We start from the raw sequence: 26,616 nt of genomic DNA on the forward strand, positions 1-26,616 counted from the left end.
AGCCTCTCATCTGAGTAAACATATTCCTGGACACATCATAAAACACTCTCTACCCATTCTTCATAATTACCACTCCATATTTGATGGGCTCAGATAGTAGGCAACAAATCATAGAGGGAAATATATATATATACATATATATATGCACATATACATATTTTCAGGTATATATTCCGAATCACCCAAACTTTAACAACATGTTAGTGTTATCCTATAGAATGTCTTCATGGCTCCTGCCAAAATAGAACAATCTTCACACTATTTCCTATATGAACACTTTTTGTAAGCATGTACAGCAGTTCTTCCTAACAGACAATATGAAATATATTATTTCGGTTGTGTCTGAAACAGAGATTGGAGTTTGGGATGGAAACATCCCGAATTTGATGGTGGGAAGGTGTAATGGCGGTTGGGTTGGTGTTTGAATATTGAATGCAATCAAATATTGTGAACTTATAAAATTAAAAAATTTTAAAAAAAAGGTAACGTGAAGTTCATGCCCAATTCAATCAGCTTAATCAATGGCTGAATAAATAGCAGTGCTCCTACATTATAATAAATACAAATAAATAAATTTTAAAAATAAAAAAAAATCAGCGCAAGAATATGGTCATAACGGGGGCTGGAATGATAGCACAGCGGGTAGGGCGTTTGCTTTGCAAGTGACCAACCCAGGTTCAATTCCCAGCATTTCATATGGTCCCCTGAGCACCGCCAGGAGTAATTCCTGAGTGCATGAATCAGGAGTGCATGAACCTGTGCATGCTGGGTGTGACCCGAAAAAAAAAAAAAGAAAAAGAATATGGTCATACCTGCATTTTAAAGAGGAGACATAAAAGCTTATCTTTTTGGAGGCCTTGGAAAAGGCTCAGTTACTACCACCCCTTGAGTTTGGCCATTTGCTAAACTATTATTTGACTTCTGGGAAATAATCTGGAATCTTTCCTATGTTTCCCCTTCACCTCCCCTTTAGTTGCTAGACTGTTTTCAGCTATTATAATCAAAAGAATCTTCATGAATATAAAAATACATTTTATCACGCATTTATAATATGAATAATTTTATTTGTATCCTGTCACCTAGTTCTAAAAAATAAATTGAGAAAATTTTAAAGACTAAATACACAAGCACATTCTATATAAAGAATCAAAGGGTTTTTTTCCTGATTATTATTAGCTCTGGAGAAGCTACTTCACATCTCTGAGACCTCTTTCAATTTTCTTTTTCTAAAACAACACAACTAGCCTTCCTCTCCAACTGGGGCTGTATTCCTATCACATTAGTATTTGTTTGCTCCAACATTTCCTACAAGACCTAAATATAATTAAAGTTTCTTCCAGTTAAAATTAAAAACCATTTCTTAGAACAACAAACAACAAAATGTTGAGAAGCTGCCTTTTGAATTGAAGAATTGAAAATAAACTTCTGCTCTTGGTTGAACCATCCTGCTCTTGATTTCAACTTTTTTTTTTTTTTTTTGCTTTTTGGGTCACACCCAGCGATGCTCAGGGGTTACTCCTGGCTTTGCACTCAGGAATTACTCCTGGCGGTGCTTGGGGGACCATATGGGATGCCGGGGATCGAACCCGGGTCGGCCGCGTGCAAGGCAAACACCCTACCAGCTCTGCTATCGCTCCGGCCCCTCAACTTTTTTTTTTTCCAAGCAAATCTCTCTCCCCCCCTTCCCCTTTTGGGCCTTATGGTTTGCAATACAGATAATTAAAGGTTATCAGGAATATCCCTTTACCTGTGCCTTTCACTCCCCCCGCTCCCCCCCCCTTTGTGGCAAGGTTCCAACCACTGTTCTCCTGGCCCCTGTCTGTTTATCCTCACCTTGGCTATTTAGTCTCATATATATGTATGTATATATCACTGTCACTATCATCCCGTTGCTCGTTGATTTGCTCGAGCGGGCTTCAGTAACATCTCCATTGTGAGAGTTTTTGTTACTGTTTTTGGCATAATGAATAAGCCACGGATAGCTTGCCAGGCTCTCCGAGAGGGATGGAGGAATCGAATCTGGATTGGGTGGTGTGCAAGGCAAATGCGCTACCTGCTGTGCTATTGCTCCAGCCCATATATATATCATCATATTCATCATGATATACATATATCACATATATCATGATGATGATGATATATATGTATATTCCAGAAATGAATGCAATCATTCTATACCTGTACATGTCCTAACTCATTTTACTCAACATGATACTCTCCATGTCAATCCATTTTAAGGAAATTTCATGATGTCATTCTTTTGAATAGCTGCATAGTATTCCACTGTGTAGATGAATGATAGATTCTTTATCCAGTCATCTGTTCTCAGGCACTCGGGTTGTTTCAAGATCTGGCTATTGTGAATAGTGCTGCAATGAACATCAAAGTGCAGATGAAGTTTCTGTGTGTCTTTGGGCACCCAAGAACATTCTGAGCAGTGGTATTGCTGGGCCAAATGGGAGCTAAATTTCTAGTTTTTTTGAGGAATGTCCATATTGTTTTCCAAAAAGGCTGGACCAGGCGGCATTCCCACCAACAACGAATGAGAGTTCCTTTCTCCCACTTGATCTCAACTTTAGGTATGTTCTTTGTTGAAAGGCTCAAAAGAAATGAGACAAAGACTTTTCCCAGGTGAGGGAACACAGGGTTTGTACCAGTTAAAGCAGTAAGCAAGCAGGAGGGGCAGCAAGCGCTAGCACTGGCGCATAAGTAATTCGAGAGGCATGCCAGGAAGATGGGAGGCATCAGGAAGTCATGGCATTCATTTCCACAAGACCATGCTGGCTCCAGTTCAATGTGGAGCTCATGAAGAGCACTTCAAACTCAAGGTAAACTGTGGACTGGTGGCAAAGGATCAGGAGCTTAGGCTGACGTTGAACCTTTTGAAGCTACGTTGCTGATTCTTATTTCACATCTCTTTGGAAAAGAACCGAGATACAGGATCTCCAGAGCAGGTACATTTAAAAGGTAAATTCTTCTCATTTAAAATCTTCTCTTACTAGCTGCTGCTGTCTCTTCCTCCTCCTTCTCCTGTTCTTCTTTTCTTTTTTCGGACTGTGGTTCACAGGGTAAGGCCTATGAACAGCAAATTGCCTGACATCTGAACAAACCAGTTTGGCAAAATTGCAATCCCTTTGTTATCAAGGTAATACTTATGCCATTCAAATTTGAATATCAGGACTATTCTGTAGAGTTTATGGAAATTATCAAATCCTGTATCTTTTTTTGAGGGGGAGCACACCTGGCGGGCTCAGGGTACCACATAGGGTGCTGGGGATTGAACCCATATCGGCAAGGCAAACGCCTACCTGCTGTATTATCTCTCTAGTCCCAGATCATGTATCTTTCACCCGGGAGAGCTACCTTCTTGGCAATGTTCCAGAGCCTGTGAATGCTGCTAGCATATAAATGGAGCAAATATATATTAAGATTAAAGTCCTATGCTGATTGCAGTGATGCCAATATCACATTTCCCATTAGGGGTTAATAGTAAGAGTCTCCTCAGTGGCCTGGAACAAATACTGCCTAATGGAAATGGTGGCAGGTTAGCACCATAGTACAGCAGAAAGATTTGCTAAAATTTGTTTTGGGAGTGGTATTCTGACAGATAAAATGATACCAAGAACTCACAATAAATCCACAGAGTTGCCAAAGGGCCTAATAATAAGCATCTCTCAGATGTCTGAGAGAGGGATGATCCAACGAAGGGTCAGAAACAAAGTGTTTCTCCTCCTCACTTTTTGGCTTGAGAAGCAGAGTGAATGTTCTAGTCAAGGGATCGAGTGGGACAGGATAAGCTAATATTTGATGTGTAGATTAAGTCCTTCTGCTGAAAACAGTGCATTGATTTATGCCAGTTTGTATCTGCAGTGAGACAATGAAGTGTAGAGCTACATGAACCTTGGATAGTTCTCTGGGTCTAAGTACAGACAGAAGTACCATTTTTATAGTTTTAGGGCTGTGGACTTGATTGATGCTACCTAGGACAAGCGCCCCTCCCCCACCCCCATTCCACTAAGTAGGTAAATACAAACAGACTAAAAAGAAGACAACCTGGTTTTCTCTTAAGGGGCATGTTCCACAGCAGGCAGCAAAGATGAACAAAAACTCTGCACACTCTGAAAACAGCAATAACTCTGCTTTCATATGGATAATGTAGAATAATGGGTATACAGTAGGGCCTACTGGGTGCCATTTTTCTTTTCTAAGACTGCAATGTTGGAGACAGCAGGATATAAAAGAAAAGTCCTACGGACTTATATCAGCATCTAGTCATGAACTGTGACAAGGCTTCCATTACACTACTGTTGCCAGGCCATGGGTGGCAAAGAAATCATACACGTTAGGCTGCAGAAGCCAAGAACACCAGAGCAAAATCTAGAGGGGAAAAAAAGCAATCAAAGGTTAGAGTCTGTTAAGGCAAGTCAGCAGGAACAAGGACCACAGATCAATAATCTCGAAAAACAGGCAGCAGAAAGCAGAAGTGAGGGAGCAAGTATGAAGTAGCCCTAGCTGAACGGCCAGTGGGGTCAGTGGGCCAGGCTCAAGCATCCTGCCCAGGAAAGCCCCTCCCCCAGCAGCAGAAGCTCCAAGGCTTCCCTAGGGACACATCAAAGAAGAGGCCAAACAGCATGTAAGGAAGACTGTAGTATTCTGTAGTATTCACCTGTGTCACTTTGTTTAAACAATCAAGCAAATCCTAGCACAGATTCTATCATTATTTCAGTCATGTTCTACTGACTCTGCAATATTGAAGTTCACTGAAAGAGAGCTACAAGTTGTCATTTATGTCTTTGTTGATTCTGCAATTATAAGTGCCAGAAATGTGCAGTGACTATTAACAGAAGAATTCTGGGAAGCATTTCTGAAATTGTACCCACCTCAAACTAATTCAGGATTTCTTAAAGATTTGTATTAACAGATGAGACCTGATTGTAAGAACACACACACACACACACACACACACACACACACACACACACACACACACACACACACACACAATCTGTTGGAATGCAAGAGCATATAGAATATAGAACGTTTTAAATTAAGCAAGACTGCAAAGAAGCTCTTGTCTCAATGCTAGATTGTCTAAATTTATTTTAAACAAAATGCTAAAAATTCCCTGGGATGTAATTTTATCTTTGGTAAAATGTGGAGGTCGAATTTTATGGCCATTAAGCAAAAGCTCAGTTCTAAAAACATTATGCCATAGTTTTTTTGTTTTGTTTTGTTTTTGTATTATTTTTTTTGTTTTTGGCTTTTTGGGTCACACCTGGCAACACTCAGGGGTTACTCCCAGTTCTGCATTTAGGAATTACTCCTGGCGGTGCTCAGGACCATATGGGATGCCAGGGATAGAGCCAGAGTTGGCCGTGTGCAAGGAAAATGCCCCATCCGCTGTACTATTGTTCTGGCCCCCTTAGATTTTTTTTTTTGGGTCACACCCCGAGATGCTTATGGACTCAGGAATTACTCCTGGCAGTGCTCAGAGGACTATATATCATGCTGAGAATCGAACCTGGGTCAGCCGCGTGCAAGGCAAACGCCCTACTCACTGTGCTATTGCTCCAGCCCCCCCCGCCTTAGATTTTTAAGAGTACTTTTCAATGGATTTTGATTAACCTCAATGATTCATAAATGTTCAATTCAAAAGTGTTTGGTTTGTTTGTGGGCCACACCTGGCAATGCTCAGGGGTTACTTCCGGCTCTGCACTCAGAAATTACTCCTGGCAGTGCTCAGGGGACAATATGGGATGCCGGGGACTGAACCTCAGTCAGCCAGGAGCAAGGCAAAGGCCCTGCCTGCTGTACTATCTCTCCAGCCTCTAACAGATGGTTAAAAAAATATTCTTCCATCTGAAGAGAAACTAAGTTTAGAGGAAATAAAGTAAACATTTTTAGAAGCACCTGCTCCAATATTTTTATTAACATATAGCTGAATTTAATAATACCTTTCACGAAGATAAAATCTTGCCTTCTGCTACAACATGGGTGAAACGGGAAGGGGCATCCCAGCACAGTAAGTTAGGGGGAGGAAGACAAACTCCAGATCGAAGATGGTACACAGAGAAGCAAAGCCAGAGTCTCTGACCACTGAACCGAGGCTGCCATGAGGCAGAGGACCCTGTGCAGAAGCGGCCCAGGGGACTGCACGGGAGGCTTGCTGGCGTTTTATTAACGGGCACGACAACACTCTGTAAAGTTTTACACTCTTGCAAACCAGTGTTCGCATGGGGAGGGGGAGGAAAGGAAAATACCTTTCAAGAAACAGAAATGTAAATCAATCTAATATTAACTCTAAAATCTAATTCTAAAACACTGGGCATGGAGTTCATGTGGTATGAGCCTGATCCCCCCAGCACTGCAAAAAAACAAATGAAATCACCTAATTATTTGAGGTAGTCAGACAGACCAGTCAAATAACAGCCTGGCATACAATACTAATATCTCTTACTGCTGAACACTTGCATTCTAGAACTGAACAGGCCAGAGAGTGTACAGGGTTAAGGCACCTACTATGCATGTGGCTAATCCTGGTTTAAATCTGGTACTACAGGTATACTGAGCACAGAATTGCTGGGAGCAGACCCTGAGCACTGCCAGTGACCTCCCAGCCCCACCCCCACCAAAAAAGATAAGAATTCCAGACATGAAAGTTCAGATCCCTAAACTGCCTTAAAAGGCAAGTTAGAGGGAAGGAGGGGGGAAAAAAGTAACAAGTAGGGAACAGTCACACCTTTCCAGTTCCCAGGTTAAATGAAAACCAGGCAAGACTGGCTTTCTCCTGAGTACTGAGGAACAGTGGCCACACAGACACTATCTTCCACAGCAGTACTCTACAGTAGGTATTTCGGATCTGCCTCTCTTTTATCAACATGTATGCAACCCCCCGCCCCACACCCACACACTCAAACACACAGAGTTTGTTGCGGTAGTCCAAGTCTGTGTTCAGTACTAAAGTAGGTTTAAGGTGAAATAAACTCACAAATTTTTCATAGGAAATTTTTTACTTTTTATAAAGTAGAAATGGTTACTTCAAAGCCCTTGTTATTTTGTCTATTTTACCTTTGGGTTGTAACAACGAAACAACAGAATAACCAGCCCATTTGTTAAAGGACACTAAAAAAAAAATTTATTCTCACGTCTAAAGATCCCGAGTCAGAATCATAAGCAAATTCAATTTAATTCAAGTGCAATGTCACAAATAACAGGTTTGAATATTCTCATTTGATCTCCCAAATGACTATACTGTGAAATATGTGACTTTTTCAAGGAGAGAAAATTGCACACAACTAGTTCCTTTCTATTTAGATTTATTATGATTTATCTTAAAAAATGATTTGAACTCAATATATATTATTTTTCAAAAGATGACAGCATTATTCAATATCAAGCCTACCTGATTAATAACTTTAAACGGGTCTTTACAAATGGATAAACAAGCACACTTAGCTGGAGAACCTTTATGTTTGCATGACTGACAAGATGAAATTCAATTGATTCAATTTTCATGGCTTCAAGAATATACACAAGTAGCTTTCCACAACAAATCCCTTCCCTGATACAGTTAAATGCAAATGATCTTTTTTCCTGCCTTACTCCAGAAAGCTCCTGCACACATAGCTGATACGCCACCTACTGCAAAGCCGAGCTGCCAGCGCAGACGGTGCTGCCAGCATTCCCATTCCAGCACCAGGCTGGGGCTGAGTCAAGGCGTGTTCCTGTGCGCCCGTTTCTTTTTGGAAAATCTCAAAGCCAAGGAACAGAAGCTGCAGCAGCATTTTCAAAAATGGAGCGTAAATTGAACAGAAGAGAGAAAGAGAAGGAGTACGAAGGGAAACACAACAGCCTGGAAGATGCTGAGCAAGGGAAGAACTGCAAGTCCACACTGATGACCCTCAATGTTGGTGGCTATTTATACATTACGCAAAAACAGACCCTGACCAAGTATCCGGACACTTTCCTTGAAGGTATAGTAAATGGGAAAATCCTCTGTCCGTCTGACGCCGACGGTCATTATTTCATAGACAGGGATGGGCTCCTTTTCAGGCACGTCCTAAACTTCCTACGAAATGGAGAACTTCTGCTGCCTGAAGGGTTTCGAGAAAATCAACTTCTTGCACAAGAAGCAGAATTCTTTCAGCTCAAGGGACTGGCAGAAGAAGTAAAATCCAGGTGGGAAAAAGAACAGCTGACTCCTAGAGAGACCACTTTCTTGGAGATAACCGATAACCATGACCGCTCGCAAGGACTGAGGATCTTCTGTAACGCTCCTGACTTCATCTCAAAGATAAAGTCTCGTATTGTCCTGGTGTCCAAAAGCAGGCTGGATGGGTTTCCAGAGGAGTTTTCGATATCTTCAAATATCATTCAATTTAAGTACTTCATAAAGTCTGAGAATGGCACCAGACTTGTTCTAAAGGAAGACAACACCTTTGTTTGTACCTTGGAAACTCTGAAGTTTGAAGCTATAATGATGGCCTTAAAGTGTGGGTTTAGACTGCTGACCAGCCTGGATTGCTCCAAAGGGTCAATTGTTCACAGCGATGCACTTCATTTTATCAAGTAATTACCTGTGTCATGAACAAAGGCAACAAGCATGCAGCCAGCAAGCTTCGAAAACGACAGCATCAAAGGCATCCCAAATAATGTGCCCAGCTCGCTCATACTCAGAGCCCTGCTGCTAATCAATGACTGTGAGCTAATGGTATGTAAATTCTATTGCTAAAGATGTCCTTCTGTGGGGTGTTCCTGCTGCACAGACTCATATACTGAAATGAAAACAGTGGTCTTCTATATACTGCAAATAAAGACTGAATGCTTTGCTATTTGCTTATTTTTCCTTAAGCTGTTCTTTTAATCAGAATGTCTTGGGCACTTACACAATGAACAAGCATGTACGTTATATATTGTTCATTTAAGTAAATGGTAATAAAATATTTTAAGGGTGAATAAGATTTTAAATCTTTTCTACTACAGCAAAAAAAAAAAAATCTACAAAGAAACGGAACCAGTAAAATTAACCATTAAAAGGAACACAGTTGTACAGATTTTTAAGCACAGCTAGAGTACAACAAAATGAGATCATAGAAAAGTATTAGAGCTACTGGTTTAATTTTTAATGGTAAGCACCAAAATCTTACTGTTTTTATATTTTATTCTATAATTATAGCTGAATTGATATATTGCTAAAAATTCCTAGAAAAAAACCTGCTTGATGACAATTAAAAAAAAAAGTCCTCCTAGGTCTTCTGATTGTATTAATAACTACAGTAAATGTTACATGTGTAATCTTAAAAATAAGTCGTCACTTGATGCTTTTATACAACACTAGACACTGACAGACTGGCTGCAGCAATAACCTGGCTGCATGGCTGGCTTTCCAAGGGACAAAAAATCAGCAAATCTCTTTTTTATTTTTTGCAGGCTGAGTTCTAACACAGCATGGAGAACTCATTCTCAAAAGAGTATGTGGTATCAGAATAACAGAACTGATTTTCAAAATCACTATAAGTATTCACTGGCCAAGTTCAAAAACATTAAATATCATTAAATATTTTTATGAAAGAACTTTATTCTTTTATATTAGTGATTCTTTTTGGGACCGGTTTTGATGTCAAATCTCAGAGTCACTGAGTTGTGTAACTGCTTAACTTCATACTAAACTAGAAGTTCTCTTTATTTATTTTATTTAGAAGGGCTCTTTAAGAATGAAGTTTCATATATGGCTGTCTCAAAGAAACAATCCAGAAACTTAGCTTTAAATATGAGTGTGATTTTTTTCCCCTCCCTGTAACAGCTACATCATTTCCATGCCACTTGTTTTCTTTGGTCTCTAAGGAAAATTTAGAGCTAAATTTTCTTCCTTAAAATTTCATCATTCAAACTGCAATTTAATCTCAATTTTAATAAAACCAATAAAAATTTTGAAAATATTAAAAAATTAGAATGCAGATCGAAAGATTATACTTAAAAAGTTAGACTGAACAGACAGTAAAGCTACTTCAACCTCAGAACACTGACCTCCAGGTACCAGCCTGTAAGGCAGCACAAAAGTTGGCTCTACATCCTAATAGTGTTACTTCTATGTTTAGAGTGCAAACAAAGTTGTTTAAAAATCCACATCCCAAAAAAACCTCCATATCAACTACACAATCTTATTTTATGTGTAAAAGAAAAAAAAATCATTTCTACTAAAACAGTGAATTGACTCTGATAAAATGGCTTGATCGAGACTTAAAGAAAGCATGAGAACAGAAATAGTGAAATTTAACAGTCTCTGCAACTGAACATTTTAGCTATCCCTTCAGCTTATAAATTGACTTCTCCTTGACATTTGGATTTTGCTAATAAGAAAACTGGAAAGACAATGTCAAAGCAAAATTTTCTTTAACAAGATTTCATTACTGATAATAAAAACAGGCTTGACATATCTCTTCATAGAAGACAGAGAACAAATCTCTATTTTTGCATCAAGAAAAAAAATTTATCTGTTGTAATACAATTACTATTGATGAAAACCACTAAAGAATGTGATTTTTGTGTAAGTCTCTAACAAAATCCTATGAAGTATTTAATTCCACCTCAAACTACTGATAAATCATACTGGAAAATAATCTAGTAATTGAGAAAGAAATGCATCTTTTACAAATGTGCCTTTTACAATTTAAAACTACTTGCACTTGGATTTACATATTCCAGTGTCTAAGAATTATACTGCAGTCTGAAAATACTTAGATTTTAGTTTTATTATTTTCTGGAAGTATTTAGAAATTCTTTCTACTCAAGAAATTATACAAAATGATAGCTATAAATTAGAGTAAAGCTGTCAAAGTTTTACGTGCATTTACTTCAAAATTTGTTCCTTAGATCTTCTCTAACACTGTTTCAAGGAATAACCACAGTGATTCTTTAGAAAGGTATTAAAAAAAATAGGCTATCATACTTGTCATCAGTCAAACATACCACTTTGTATTTTTTATTATCCTACAGTGATTCCAAGCACTGACTTTAAAAAATGAAAATAAATAAGCTTATGGTATGTATTACTTTGTAAGATGTATTGAGCAGCATGCAGAATAAATGAACCACTTATAAAGCTTTCCAAATATTACAAGATAACTACTATCCTAGACTGAAGAAAATACTAAAAATATTTCAGTGTTTAAAGAAGAAATCATTCATACTTCAAGTGCTATTTAGTGTTTTATTACATGCTACATAACATGCTAAAAACATGTTATCTCAATTAATCCTCACAGTCTTGAAAAAAAGTATTGCGCTCTTTTCTTTCACAGATGAAGAAACAGACTGAGAGAGCTAAGAAAGCTGCTTATGGCTACACAGTTATTATGTGGTACAGGTGGAGTTAGGATTTGAAACCCAGATAAACCAGTTCTAGAGCAAGTAGAAATTGCAACTGCACTTGCTTTTGCAGGATATTTACATCTCTAATACCTAGAACCTGCATAACTGAGGCCTTCAGTAAGGAGGTAAATACGAAAATCAAAATATAGGGCTGCAGCACTTGAAATAATCTCACAATGCAGGTATTCTTAAAATGTTAAGTGGATTCGGGAAAGCAAATAATATTTTTAATGTCAGATTGTGTCATTAAAGAACATGAGGTGAATCATTCTCACAAGTGTAAAAAAATTCAAACTTGCCTATTAGTAAATCTTTGCTGAGAGGGGGATTAACTTTTTATGACTTGTATAATCCAGAGAACTGGTACGGTGAGAAAAAATATGACACGTTGAAATACACTTGGGCTCCAGGGTAAGACATTCCACATTCCATGAACATCCACTAACTTATTTATACCAATGTAAGCAGGATTTTCAACTTCTTTGAACTTCAACATCCTCATAGTAAAGTGGAGACAATTTATTACCTGAGAGAACTTCTGTAAGGCTAAAATCATATGTAAGATTCCTCCCTCACAGCAGACTTTTACAAAGAATTGGTTATTATTCAATGTAAAGTACCTTCATGACAACCATAAATAAAAGGCACAAAATCACATATTTATATTAATTAGGTTTTCTACTTAGACACAAGATTAAGTTTCCTACTAAACACAATGGAACTTAACAAATGCATGAAGATACAATAACATGTATTTAAATCACTATAGGCAGTTTCAACTTACACTGGTTAAAAATATATTATGGTAAGTTTCTCAAGACTTGCATCTTTGATTTTCTTGTATAAAATCTTTAAGAACAAAATACTTTTGCAACTGTTTAATCAGTTTCAAATCGGCTAGCAGTATTATGTGTGATAACACAATTTTTAAAATACCTCCTCTCTAACACAGAGCACTGTTGGGTGCCAGAGATAAGGAGTGGGGAGGAGTGGGTGAAATGGTGAAAGGGTTAAAAGGTATAAACCTGCAATAAAAACACGTCATAGGAATGTAGTGTACAGCAAGGCAAATATAACTACAAATACATATTTGAAAGTTCGTAGGAGAGTCATCTTGAAAGTTCTGAATATTAAAAAAGTGTTGCAACTATAGTGATGGATGTTACTGAGTGATCATTTTGCAATAGATAACTATCACATTAAGTTGTAACCAAGAAATATAATGCTATATGTTAGTTACAATTCAATAAAAAGATACACCTATCTAATACATTGTGATTAACTGCAATGTTAGTCAAAGTTAAAATTAGAATATCTGAATCATTATCCTTGCAATACAGCAGAGATCTAATGTGAATAGCATGTATTTTTGAAATCATTTGTACTGAACTTTGAAATATATGTTTACTTCTGTAGCAGACAGTATCCTGATCATATTTTATTGAAGCTAATATTAAAATTAGCTTGCTTATGCTTCTGTAAACAAATACAGAGGATGGGGCAATAAAGTGTGCTGCATAAGTAAAAAATAAAATTTAAAATCTGCCTAAGATAATTTATAGAGAACACTCAGTTCCTACTTCCTCTCAATAAAAACGTTATCAGTGTCTATTAAACAAAATATCTTCTATTGTTATTCTGCATGTATACTTAAATTTTCCAACAAAGCAAAAAAAAAATGTATACTGATAGCATTTTGTACATGAAACACTGTGACTGTAGCTTTATTTCAACTGTTAATTTGTTTCTCTGTAATACAGAACTAGTTATTTAAAGAGTAGGATGATTATACTTTTTTAAAAAATATACTTGATTCCCTAGTATAAAACAGACAATTTAGGGGTTAGAGCAATAGTACAGTGGGTAGGACACTTGCCTTGCACACAGCTGATCCGGGTTCAATCTCCTGCACCCTATATGGTCCCCGGAGCCCACCAGGAGTGATCCCTGAGTGCAGAACAAGCAGTAAGTCCTGAGCACCACTGGGTATGGCCTCCAAATAAAAAAAACAAAAACTAAAACTATTTATTTATTTATTTGCTTTTTGGGTCACACCTGGCAATGCACAGGGGTTACTCCTGGCTCTGCACTCAGGAATTACCCCTGACCGTGCTCAGGGGACCATATGGAATGCTGGGAATCGAACCCAGGTCAGCCGCATGCAAGGCAAATGCCGTACCTGCTGCACTATTGCTCCAGCCACCAAACTAAAACTATTTAGACTACTAGCTTTATAGGTTTTTCTAACCCCAAGATCCAAGATCCAAAATATTCAATGACACTTAAAGGCAAGTATTGTGGTTATTTTCTAAACATAGATCTAATTAATTTTTGAAAGGAGGTTCATCTTTTCAAAGTAATTTAGAGTATATCTTCTGGAATGTTTTGCATGTATTTTTCTATACCATTAAACTATGAACAAGCCAACTGATTTCTTAATTCCACCCCACTGATTTGTCTCATTATAACAGGTATTTATTAGCTAATTTTAAAGATTCTTTAAGATCTGTTGAATAATACTAACTTTATCTCACAGGTTGCTTTTATCGACTTTCTACAGCTTAATGTTTCACAAAGAATTAGACTAGCACTTATTTGAAGTGTCAAATAATGAAATTAAATTTTGTATTTGATTAAAAATAAAATCTGAATATGAAGACAGACCCAATCTCTTACAATCTAAATAATTTTATATTTTTACATATTTTTATCCACATATATCTATTTTATTAAAAATTTCTACAGAAAGAAAAAAGACGACACAATGAAATAATGATCAGTATAGGTAAGATGATCTATTGCAACACTGTCACTGTCATCCCGTTGCTCATCGATTTGTTCAAGTGGGCACCAGTAACGTCTCTCATTGAGAGACTTACTGTTACTGTTTTTGGCATATCCAATAAGCACGGATAGCTTGCCAGGCTATGCCGCGAGGGCTCGAAACTCTTGGTAGCTTGCCAGGCTCTCCAAGAGGGGCGGAGGAATCGAACTCGGGTGGGCCGAGTGAAAGGTGAACGCCCAACCGCTGTGCTATCGCTCCAGCCCATTGCAACACTAAACAAAATAAATTTTAAAAATCTTAGGAGGGGCTGGAGCGATAGCACAGCGGGTAGGGCGTTTGCCTTGCACGCGGCCGCCCCGGGTTCGAATCCCAGCATCCCATATGGTCCCCTGAGCACCGCCAGGGGTAATTTCTGAGTGAAGAGCCAGGAGTAACCCCTGTGCATCGCCGGGTGTGACCCCCCCAAAAAAAATAAATAAAATAAAAAATCATAGGACACTAGTTTCCATAGAGAACAGAGAAACAGCCCCAATTTATAATCATAGGCATTTAATGATACATGTTTGTTTTTTTTACAACATAGCTGAAACTTCAAAGTATACTCAATGACCTTGAAAACTGAAAGCAGGCTTTATTATGATTCACAGTTAGTTATACTTCCTTCCTCTCTCTTACATTAATAAAATTTTGGATTAGTAAGATATCAAGCAGTTTGTACATGAGACCCCAAAATGGGAGATTAATTTATATCTTTTCATTAAGGAAAAAAAAAATTCTTGGGGCTGGAGAGATAGCACAGCAGGTAGGGCGTTTGCCTTGCACGCGGCCGACCCAGGTTCGATTCTCAGCATCCCATATGGTCCCCTGAGCACCGCCAGGGGTGATTCCTGAGTGCAAAGCCAGGAGTAATCCCTGTGCATCACCAGATGTGACCCAAAAAGGAAAAAAAAAATTCTTGTATTGTGAATTTCACAAGCTGATGGATATATAGAAATATAATAAAGTTTTATGCCCAAACTGAGCTAGTAACACCAAGATGTTTAATGAAACCAAAGGCTGTGCATTCAGCAAAATCATTCCTAGTCTTCATCCTGTGTCATTTGAACACTTTTCATTTGACTAAATAAAAACATTTTAGTAGAATTTAATTCCCTATATTTAATAGAATGAGTATGTACTAAAGAGTGGTCATGTTTGTTCAACGCAGTGGAAATAAAAGCAAGGAAAATTTCAAAATCAAAGTAAAAGATGTACCAACTAAGCCATGAAATCAAATGACTATGGAGTGCTAAAGTCTAATGATAGTGAAAAAGCTGAAGTCTCTGGGGCGAGGGAAATAGCTCAAAGGTGAGCCGCCGCACTGCATGGTCTCCTGAGCCCCAATCCAGGAGTGGCCTGGGCACTGCCAGGTTGGTGCCCTCCTTCCTCAAAAGAGAAGTCTCTCAAGCTGGGAAGGTGGTTAGGACCAAGGGACACAACGGCCTGAGACCAGACTTTGAATGCCGAAGGGCCGGGTTCAATCCCACAGCGCTGAGCCAGAAGTAGCCTCTGAGCCAGGGGTTGGTCCTGGACACCGCGGGAAGTGGCACAAAACAAAACAAGATACACACCTGAAGCCTCTCCTACAGAAACCAATGACTTGTTTTCAAGGGGATAACCACCGACCTCTTTTTTTCGAATAAAATATGTACAGTACTTTCTAGAAGTCTCAGATATCATATGATAAAAGGCTACTTCCTTGGCAAAGTACGCGAGGAGACATGAACAGAATCCTCAGATAGAAACCTATATTAGTGGTGCTTTGTGGCTACTAGATGTGACCAAGCTATCAAGTTCTGTCTGACAGAAAATAAGGAAAACTTGTACAGTCAAAGTTGTACACATGCTCCTGGGAAAGGTTACGCAGAGCTAGTGAGTACTTCTACTGCCGTTTTTGCTGTGGGGGATGAGAAATTGATGGTTCTAACTACAGCAGCAGCAGCAGCCTGAGGTGGAAGCCACAAGATGACACAGGAAGAATGCTGCTGGCATCCAGGTAACCCATCATACTAGACCTGAATCTCTCATGGCAAACCTTCCTAAATTTATGTACGAAAAATACATTTAAGTAACTGATATATATATTTTTTAACGCATCCCAAAGGTGGGGAGTATTACAAACACCGTTTTACAAATGAAAAAGAAGACCCACAGAATGTGTGGCTTGCTGCAGCCACACAGCTCAGGGGAAATCTCTTATCATCTTCAGACTTGATAGTGGGAACTCAGTGAGAGACTGGAGAGAGGACAAGAGGCTTTAGAATGGGTAAAATAATGTGGAGTGAAGCTTGGTATTTCCATTTGTTTAGACGAGACCTAGATCTAGCTTAAAATGCAGGAAGTCATCCAAATAAACAAAAGGAAAAATCCTCTTGGCAGCTGAGTACCGTGAGAGAAAGAACTAGAATAGATAATGCATTTCTGAGGTATATAAGACCACAGTCATAGAAGGGAAAGGCGGGGAATAAGTGAGGCAGAAGCCTAACCAGAAAGGGAACCTCTGCAAGACAGGCAAATTTTTCTCATTCAGGTATAGAACCATTAGAGGATTAAAATGAGAATACTGGTGGGGCCGGAGAGAGACATAGTGGGTACACACAGCCAACCTCGGTTCAATCCAGACACCCCACATGGCCCCCAAAAGGATCATAAGATACAATGGCAGTTTATAAAATAATTTTATAAATAATTAAGAATAACAGTAATCATAACTTTAAATAACAGGAATCATATTAAAAAGCAAAATAGATTTTCCTCTATGTCCTTACAGTATCAAAAATGCTTTTAAATACTCAAACCCAAAAAAGCATCTTGTATGCTATTTTACAGTCAGTGGGAGGAAATACGGTAATAACTGGGAAAGAGAAATGGTAGTCTGAAAAATCGAACTGGTCGTAGACCAGAAACAGATATATGGCTCCTTTCTTACAAGGAGTAAGAAATGAATGAAGAAAAAGTTATTTAAGGAGTGACTTCCAGCCAGAGAAGGAGGCCTGAGATCTCACCAGCAGGGTAACCCTTTGCTGCTTAAGTAGCTACCACTATCATTTCCAAAGAACAAACATGTGGTCAACTGTTCAAATAATTAGATTTGGCCCCCAATTCTGCTAGTCTTTTTACACTTAGTTAAAACACTGGGTTACTAATGTTATACATCATATTTTTAACAACAAAATAAAACAAACTAGACAAAAAGTGACCTAAAATTTAATGGCAAGTGACTTTTTGGGTTGTAACCCCAAATTCCTTAAAAGATAAGACTAGTGATCCATATAGCAATTGATTTTGCTTATATGTACATATTGTTTTTGTATTACAAGGCTTTTTAAAAAGGAAGAATGAAGTTACTGTTGCTGAAAACATTTTAAGGATATCTTGGTGGCAAACTAAGTAAGAATACATTTCTTGGTGGCAAACTAAGTAAGAATACATTTTTTTTTTTTTTTTGCTTTTTTTGGGTCACACCCAGCTATGCTCAGGGGTTACTCCTGGCTTTGCACTCAGGAATTGCTCCTGGCAGTGCTTGGGGGACCATATGGGATGCCAGGGATTGAACCCAGGTCAGCCGCGTGCAAGGCAAACGCCCTACCCGCTGTGCTATCGCTCCGGCCCCTAAGTAAGAATACATTTGTGAGAGCCAACTGGAGACAAACTATAATTTGAAAATCAACAAACTAGTATGTGAAGTAACAAACTAATGAATGCCAGTTAAGGCCAATAAAACTAAATAGATCATACTGTTGCACTGGAACTTGGGCACCTCTAAGTTTCTAGTTGCTTACAGAGTATTAACTAATCAAATAGGATGAAGACAGGAAAATGTTCTTATTCAAAGAACTCAAGGAAGATAACTTGATGGTCTTGTTCCTACCAATATTTTATACACTGAAACAGAGGACAGCAATGCATGGTAAATCCTAATTAATACTGGTGATAGTCACTTTCGGATGAGCCTCACGCATGAAGGGACCAGCAAGAGGAACCCAGGTGCGGGACCTGGGGCTGAGATCTCCAAGCCTGCTCGTATTGGGACTGAACCTTCTCCATCCAGAACCCTCATTTTCCAGTAGTTTGGCAGCCACACTCACAAACTGCTCCTGGCGCCATGTAATCCCAGCAACGGCCAACATCCAGAGACTAAAACCCAGCTCCTGGAAGCGGCATCTAATAGCCTTGTTCTCCTTGGAGAACCTGACAAGCTACCAAGAGTCTATTGCCCCATAAGGGAGAGCCTTGCAAGCTCCCCATGGCGTATTCATATCCCAAATATAGTAAAAGATATATACATACCTCTCAGAGAGCCCGGCAAGCTACCGAGAGTATCCTGCCCACACCACAGAGCCTGGCAAGCTACCCGTGGCGTATTCAATATGCCAAAAACAGTAACGATAGGTCTCATTCCCCTGACCCTGAAAGAGCCTTCAATTGTTGGGAAAGACGTGTAAGGAGAGGCTGCTAAAATCTCAGGACCGAGGGTAATAGAGACATTACTGGTGCCTGCTCGAGTAAATTGATGAACAACGGGATGACAGTGATACAGCCCTGTTCAGCTTCACATTAATGGCAGATTTCTTTTATATTTTATTAAAAGTTGATACAAACCTCAGCAAACAATTTTTAGATTATTTTAAAAAGCATGTGTGGAAGGCTGGAGCAAAAGTACAGCTAGTAGGGCATTTACCTTGTACGCAGTTGACCTGGGTTCAATCCCCAGCATCCCATATGGACCTCCAAGCCTGCCAGGAGTAATCCGTGGGCAAAGAGCCAGGAATAAGCCCTAAGCACCACAGGGTGTGGCCCCCAAAACAAAAAAGAAAACAAACAACAACAAAAAAAACCTCAACATCTCCCTTATCCCCTTCCCCAAAAAATGTTTAGAATGTAAAATTATTTTATAAACTGCCTTTGTATACTATGGTCCTTAACTTTGTTTGTTTGTTTGGTTGGTTTTTTTTTTGCTTTTTTTGGGTCACACCCGGCAACGCTCAGGGCTGACTCCTGGCTCTGCACTCAGGAATCACTCCTGGCGGTGCTCGGGAGACCATATGGGGTGCTGGGAATCAAACCCGGGTCGGCCGCGTGCAAGGCAAACGCCCTCCCCGCTGTGCTATCGCTCCAGCCCCTATGGTCCTTAATTTTAAGTCTAATAGCCATTTCTGTTTATATTCCTTATCAATAGAATTATGAAATCGTGTACAGAACATGCTAAATAACCAAATAATGAAAAGTTATTAATCTTTACTGCATTTAACTTGTGTCACACACTGCATTCTCTTCTATAATTGCTATCTGATTTACAAATAAAATTGAACTTTAACAAAAAAGTGTGCCTAAGCTTTCAGGACTCATAATGAGTTGGTTCAGCTATTGGTTTTCTATTCACTCTTAATTACTATAACAAACACTAAATTATCCCCAGCTTTGAAAAGCAGAAAATTAGCTTTTTTCTTCATCTATGAAAAACAATGTCTATCAAACAACTTTACGGTAAAAATAGTATTCTGAGGTAGTGTTTTAGCTGCCATAGAAGCTGGTTTTAAGAATGGCACTTTTTTTTTCTTTGTTTTCTCCCACACAGGCAATTATTTATTTACAAGACTCTTAGCTGCTCATTCACGGATTTCCCCGCATGTGCTCTCAACCCTGACCCTCTCCATACTAAGCCTTTTTACTCTGATTTATTATTCTGAAGTGGTAATAATGACTTTTCTTAAAACCGCTATAAAAATAATTCCAAGCTGCCAGGAGAAGCAAAATAGAAAGGGAAGATTAAGAAGAAAATTGAAGACATGATATCTGAGCATCACTTTTGTTTTCTGATGACTAAATAAGAGGCATTAGAGAGATTGGCATTTTACCAGTACAGAAAGATACATTAAAAAAAAAGACAAGACTTTTGCAAGTTACCATATTTGGAAACAAAAGTTCAATGCATTTCATTACAATTAAAACTACAGGAAAATAAATGACTTAAAAAAGACATAAGGGATACTGACCAAATAAAATGATAGTTTATAATTCAGAAGAAAGTCTTTAAATTAGAGGGGGCCTTGGAGAGGGCCTGACCCAGGCTCCGTGCCTTGCACATCGCCTCCTGGACATCCTAAGGAGGGTCAGGTGGGCCCCCACACCACAGGGCCAGGTGCCAGCACTGCCCCACTGGCCTTGCTGGCTAAGTACTGTGGGAATAGACCCTGGCCACCCGTCTCCCCAAACTTAGAGGGGAACCAGAATATAGGTTGGTGGCTTCAAGCACCTGCCTAGCAAGCACGAGGTCATGGGTTCAATACCCGATGCTACTTACTAGTGCCAAGGGCCATCCTCAGGGCGCTGCTGTCTGGGCCACACAGAGCTGGCTGAGTGCGAGTGTCACAGTGAAAGCGGTGGTGACTAGGGTGAGCACGAGAGCCAGACATGTGCAGACGCTATGTAACACAGAAGCACTAGCAACGAGAGGAAGGTTAGGCAAAATAAAATAAAAATTAGATACTGCCATCACAGGAAATTAAGAAATATGTGAAAGAGACAAAAGGGAAGTACAGCCCAATAAGCAGATCAATTCTTCCAAAAAAAATTAACACATAGTTAAAAATAATACTGTCTATAACTCTTTGAGGGGCTGGAGCAATAGCACAGCGCTTGGGCTTTCGCCAACACTCGGCCAACCCGTGTTTGATTCCTCTGCCCCTCTCTGAGAGCCCGGCAAGATACCGAGAGTATGGAGCCCGCATGGCAGAGCCTGGCCAGCTACCTGTGCGTATTGGATATGCCAAAAACAGTAACAATAAGTCTCTCAATGAGAGACGTTACTGGTGCCCCCTTGAACAAATCGACGAGCAACGGGATGACAGTGACAGTGACAGTGATAACTCTTTGAGATATAAAAAAAATCTGCAAATAAACATTTTAATTTATATACCCAAAACAGGCAAAGTATTCAATCTAAAATAGAAGACTAAAATCTGCACTGGGCTGAAAAGAATATATATGTATTTTGTAAAAGTCACTATAAACTCTTATTCTGGGGGTGGGGGTGGGAAGAATGTTGAAATCTAGGTAATGCAGAGATTAAAATGAAAATAATTGAGAAAATGGCATAAGTAAAACTAGAAGAAAGCATAAATCTCATTATAAATTTAAGGTTAAGAACCAAAAGAATTAGTTGCAAAACAATATTAATCTTTAATGACTTGACAAAGTGAATACAATCAATAAAAAATTAGAAACTGTGTTTTGGTTAAAAAAAAACAAAACAACTATCAAAAACTGAAACAGCTAAAACTAACAATTTCAAACCTAAATATAAGAGGAATTTTTTGGAACTCACATTTTTGTGCAGAAAAAAAGTGGTTTTTGACATTCAGTAATTTTTTCCGGTTCCATTTATTACTTCCAGTAAATTAGCTACACTTGTTTCTAACACCTGTAATACTGGGCTAAGCTATTTAGATCAAATCTCCCACTGAAAACAGCTATAAAAGCAGAGAGAGAGGGATTTAGGTATTTGCCTTGCATGCTGTCAATACCTGTTGGATACTCAACACCACATATGGTCCCGAAGTCCCTCCAGAGAGATCCCTGAGCACCACTAGATGTGACCCAACATCCCCCCAGCCCCAAAGAGAGAACAAAAATCTTAAAAATATAAAAAGACCACAGATAATAAGTTATCACCAGATTCCAAAAGAAAAAAAACAAGCTCCTCGGAGGGAATTCAGGGAAAGGACCCTTTGTTTAGATGGATGCTCTCAAGGCCAGGGGAAACCAAACTTCAGAGTCTGGACGAGGGGATGAGGGAGAAAGTCTAACAGGAGTTTTTGTCCGTGACAGATTTAGAGAGTATGTGGAAAAGTCCCTGATGAGTATAAGCAGGATGACAAGTGGTCCTTGTTTCCAGTAGCACTGGCTTTTCTTTCTAATCTCAGATATGTTGCTGCTTGGAAGGCACCCTAATAGTGACCTAGCTTCAATCTCCCGGCCAGCCAATCACAGAAATGTCAAGTCTTAAGACGTTTTAATGGGGCTGTGGCAGTTTCTGAAAATGACTGCTAATCCAGGTACACAGTGAAAATTGTCACACGTTTTAAAAGGAACCAAACAGAACACCTGGAAGTTCAAATGTGGTAAGATGAAACCTTATTGGATGCGTTTATTTGTTTGGGGGCCAAACCCCAGTGATGCTGAGGACTGCTGATGGCTCTGTGCTCAGGGTCACTTCCAGTGCCTTTTGTGGCCCTGTGGTACTGGGAATTAAACCCAGGGCTCCTGCATGCAAAGCATGTGTTTTTGAACATTTGAGACATCTCCCCAGCATCTGAAGAATAGAACAGATACAAGTGAAGAAAGAGCTGGTGAGTCAGATTATAGGAAAAATTAAATTTCCTGACTGGGAAGAAGGGAAGTAGAAAAAATGAGAAAAGATATCAAGGATACAAAGAGTGAATGCATATTTTAAAAGTTTATTCTTTAATTATTATTTTTTATTTTGAGGTGTTTACACCCCATGGTGCTCAGGGATCATTCCTGGTAGGGACAGGGGGAACATATGCAGTACCAGAAACCTGGGTCAGTTAGTTGTGTGCAAGGCAAGTGTCCTACCTGTTGCACACTTGTCTCAAGTCCCTAGTTTACATCTTAATTTTTACATCTTAGGTGCCACAATCTTCAATACTGTCAATGACAGAAGTCATACATTCACTGTTCTAACATCCCTGCACAAGGCTGTCTCCCTCCTCAACCTATGCCCTAATCCCCACCAGTTCTCCTTTAGCTCAAATATTTCAGAACAAAGTAGAAATCTATACCAACAAACCTGGGGCTGGAGCAATAGAACAGAGGGTACCAAGGGTGTTTCCCCTGCACACAGCTAACACGGGATCTCCTCCTCCAATATGGTCTCCTGAGCACCGAGCACCGCCGGGAGTAATTCTTGAGTGCAAGAGTCAGGATTAACCCCTGAGCATCACCATGTCTTACTCCAAAAGCCAAAAACAAACAAACAAACAAAAAACACAAAAAAAGAGAAAGAAATCTATACCAACAAATGTGATAATTTAGATGAAATAAAATTTCTAAATGTCAATTTTTACCAAATGAGACATGATACAGAAAAATCCAAAAAGACTTATAAATTATGAAAGGTGTGCTGGGGTCTGAGTAAGGGTCTGCAACATGGAAGGCAAGTACTAAACTATTTCTCCAGTGCCCATTTGTTGTTGATTTTTTTAAAAAAATGTTTATTTATTTATTTATTTGCTTTCTGGGTCACACCCGGTGATGCACAGGGGGTTACTCCTGGCTCATGCACTTAGGAATTACTCCTGGCGGTGCACGGGGGACCATATGGGATCTGGGAATCAAACCTGGGTCGGCGCGTGCAAGGCAAACGCCCTACCTGCTGTGCTATCGCTCCAGCCCTTGTTGTTGATTTTTAAAGTTGAATAGTATCAGGAAATTCATGTATTATTCTATCATGCTTGAAATTTTTCATTAAAAAAAAAAACAACTGTAAGCACCAATCTTCCAAAGAATCATATAAAATATCACAAAATCAGTTTTACAAAGTTCTCCATGAATCCATGGAAATGCCAAGATTATTAATTTTTATATAAATTAGATTTCCTAAAGAGTTTGTAAGGTACTATACCATAGTAACCTGCAAAATAAGACAGCTCTTTAAATGAAATTTCTTACCAACTTAGAACATGTATCATATGATTAGCTATAAAGCTCAAGATACATTTCAACTATTTATAAAATGCCATTATAGTTAAGGTAACAATATGCATAGTCAGACAATTCATTAGTAAGACAAAAACTGTGCTACCAATTGCCAAAACAGAAAGGACCTTCAACCACCAAATTATAAACACCATTAAAGCTAACTCTTTTTAGTGAAGAGTAACTGCATGGAACGATGATCATTAAGTGTGAAATCCACTGCAAAAGTACTTAAAGCAATTTAAACTTTAGAATGACATGTACTCAAGTGCTGCTACAGCAGAAGAAGCACTGTGCAGTGCCTGTATAAAAAGGGAGATAATACTGAAAATCAGTCATACTAGTGAACAAGGATCTTTTCTGCTACAGTGAAAAAAGCTACAGTTCCCTTTTCAAATATACTATGTTTCCCAACTGATCAAAACATTCCTCATTCTTCAGCGTGAGCAACAAAAAGATGAAATAGAAATGTATATAAAATATTGTAGCTGCATGACAATTAACATTAAAATAGTTCTGATAGTTTCCTTTCTGAGGACAGAAAAGCCTGAGGGATTCTCGAGTCGGAAAAAAAAAAAACTACTCCTAGGGCCTGGAACAACTCAATGGCTTTAAGAGCCTGGCAATCATGAGTGTGACATGCAGTGATCACCGGACACACTGCATTTTGGGGACCCCCGGTACAGCAATGGCGTGGACCACCTCTGATTCACTGTAGTGACGTATGTGCACCTAGAGATCTGAAGATGTATGCATTGTGGATGGGACTGGGACACCCAACAAGCGTGTGTGTGTGTGTGTGTGTGTGTGTGTGTGTGTGTGTGTGTGTGTGTTTGTGTGTGTGTGTGTGAGAGAGGGGGGGGGGAGAGAGAGAGAGAGAGAGAGAGAGAGAGAGAGAGAGAGAGAGAGAGAGAGAGAGAGAGAGAGAGAGAGCGCACCATCCATCATCCATGGCTACCACCTGCAGTCACATCTAAATGTATGCACTCACATGTAGTTGGTACAGCTATCTCCCTGGTCCCTGATTTTCTAATTTTTGTATTTTGTTTTGTCTTCTCTGCGGGCCAATTCAGCAATGTGCAGGGCTTACTCCTAGCTCTGCACTCAGGGATCACTCCCAAGCGACCCATATGAAGGACCTTATGGGGAGCTGGGGGTTAAGCTCGGCTTAGCCATATGCAAGGCAAGTACCCCATCCTCTGTACTACCGCCCCAGCCCTTTCTAGGCTCTGTGTTTTAACAAACTATAGTTTTGGGGTTTTCTGTTGTTGTTAATGGTACTGGGGATCAGATCCATGGCCTTATGTGGTGTGTGCTCTAGTGCAGAGTCAAACCCCTGTAATTATAATTATATAATTATAATTATACAATTGCAGAGAGTCTCTTGTCCGCACGCCCGGCTGTCTTCCCTGGGGCCCCTCGGAGGGGATAGGCTCCAGCTTCCCTCCCTGCCCTGAGCAGAGCTCCCGGTGGCCGAAGACCACTTGAACCTAGCTACAGCCATGCTTGAAGCCCCTCTCCACACATTTGGACAGGCCTCATGCATGAAGGTACCGGCAGAGGAACCCAGGTGTGTGTAATACCATCAACGGCCAACATCCAGAGACTTAAAAGCAAGCTCCCAGAAGATATCTAATAACCTACTTTTCCCTCTGGGAGAAACTTGAAAGCTACTGAGAACTTCCTGCCCACATGGGACAGCCTCACAAGCTTCCCATGGTGTATCTATATGCCAAAGCCAGTAACCAGCTGAATCTCATTCCCCTGACCCTGAAGCCTTTAGAGGCTTCTAAAATCTTAGGGATAGGACGAATGTAGAGGTTACTGAGACTGCTCGAGCCATTCGACGATCAACGGGATTTCGTGATTCGTGAATTATATAATTATCTTTAATTATCTTTACTATCTCATAGGGTCCTTGCATGTTCTAGGCCCTGGATTTGATCAACTGACCTTACATCCTCTCTCCCGCTGCCCCCGCCTTACAAAAACTTCCAGTTCTGAGTTCTGAGGTTACAAGATATAGGTGTCTACAGTTAACATTGTATTATATACTTGAAAGCTGCAAGGATGATTTTTTTTTAAACTTAATTAAGTTACCATTTGACATAACAGTCCCAAATAGTCACTGTGGTTTCTTTATTATTGTTGTTTAGGGCAGCATAGTTTGGCTGTATACCATAGTGTCAATGTTTATGGTTTTCTTGTACAAGATTACCACATCTGCAACCACCAACAAAGTCCCCATGACGCTCTAGCACTGTCCATATGTCACGACTAGTCCACCTCTTCCGCCTCTCCCTCAGCCCCCGGAGTTTGGTAAGTTCTGTTCCATAGTCAGAGTCCAGGAGTTTGTTATCATCCTGTATGTACTGTCCAGTCCTTTAATTTCTCTCTATGACACTGAGATCATCAGGACTAGTTCTTCTCCCTCTCATTTCATCTAAGGTGACAACTTCTACTCAGTGAGAGAAGATCTTCCCTCACAGCTGAGTACCCACTGGCCTCCTTACCCACTCCTCTGTTGCTGGGAGTCTGGGCTGCTCCCAGATCCTGGCTGTTGTGCACTGAGTGGCAATGAACATGGCGTATGTCTCCCTTTTCACGTTAGTGTTTCAGTACTCTTGGGATGTCAAGAGAATTACAAGGTCATATGGGAGTTCTACTTTCTCATTCTTTGGTAAGTCTCCATAGCGTTTTCC

At 39.5% G+C, this 26,616-nt stretch overlaps 2 protein-coding genes across 2 annotated transcripts in view; one reads left to right on the forward strand and one right to left on the reverse strand.

The window, feature by feature from the left end:
• GTF2F2 (general transcription factor IIF subunit 2) overlaps nt 1-26,616 on the reverse strand; it is a 155,862-nt gene that overhangs the window by 86,321 nt on the left and 42,925 nt on the right. The window lies entirely within an intron of this gene.
• KCTD4 (potassium channel tetramerization domain containing 4) lies at nt 7,623-8,942 on the forward strand. The gene has a single exon (XM_004604582.2). It carries the CDS (start codon nt 7,793-7,795, stop codon nt 8,570-8,572), a length of 780 nt encoding a protein of 259 aa, XP_004604639.1. The 5' UTR covers nt 7,623-7,792; the 3' UTR covers nt 8,573-8,942.

This window comes from Sorex araneus, chromosome 1, assembly GCF_027595985.1.
Source record: "Sorex araneus isolate mSorAra2 chromosome 1, mSorAra2.pri, whole genome shotgun sequence".
Classification (NCBI taxonomy): Eukaryota; Metazoa; Chordata; class Mammalia; order Eulipotyphla; family Soricidae; genus Sorex; species Sorex araneus.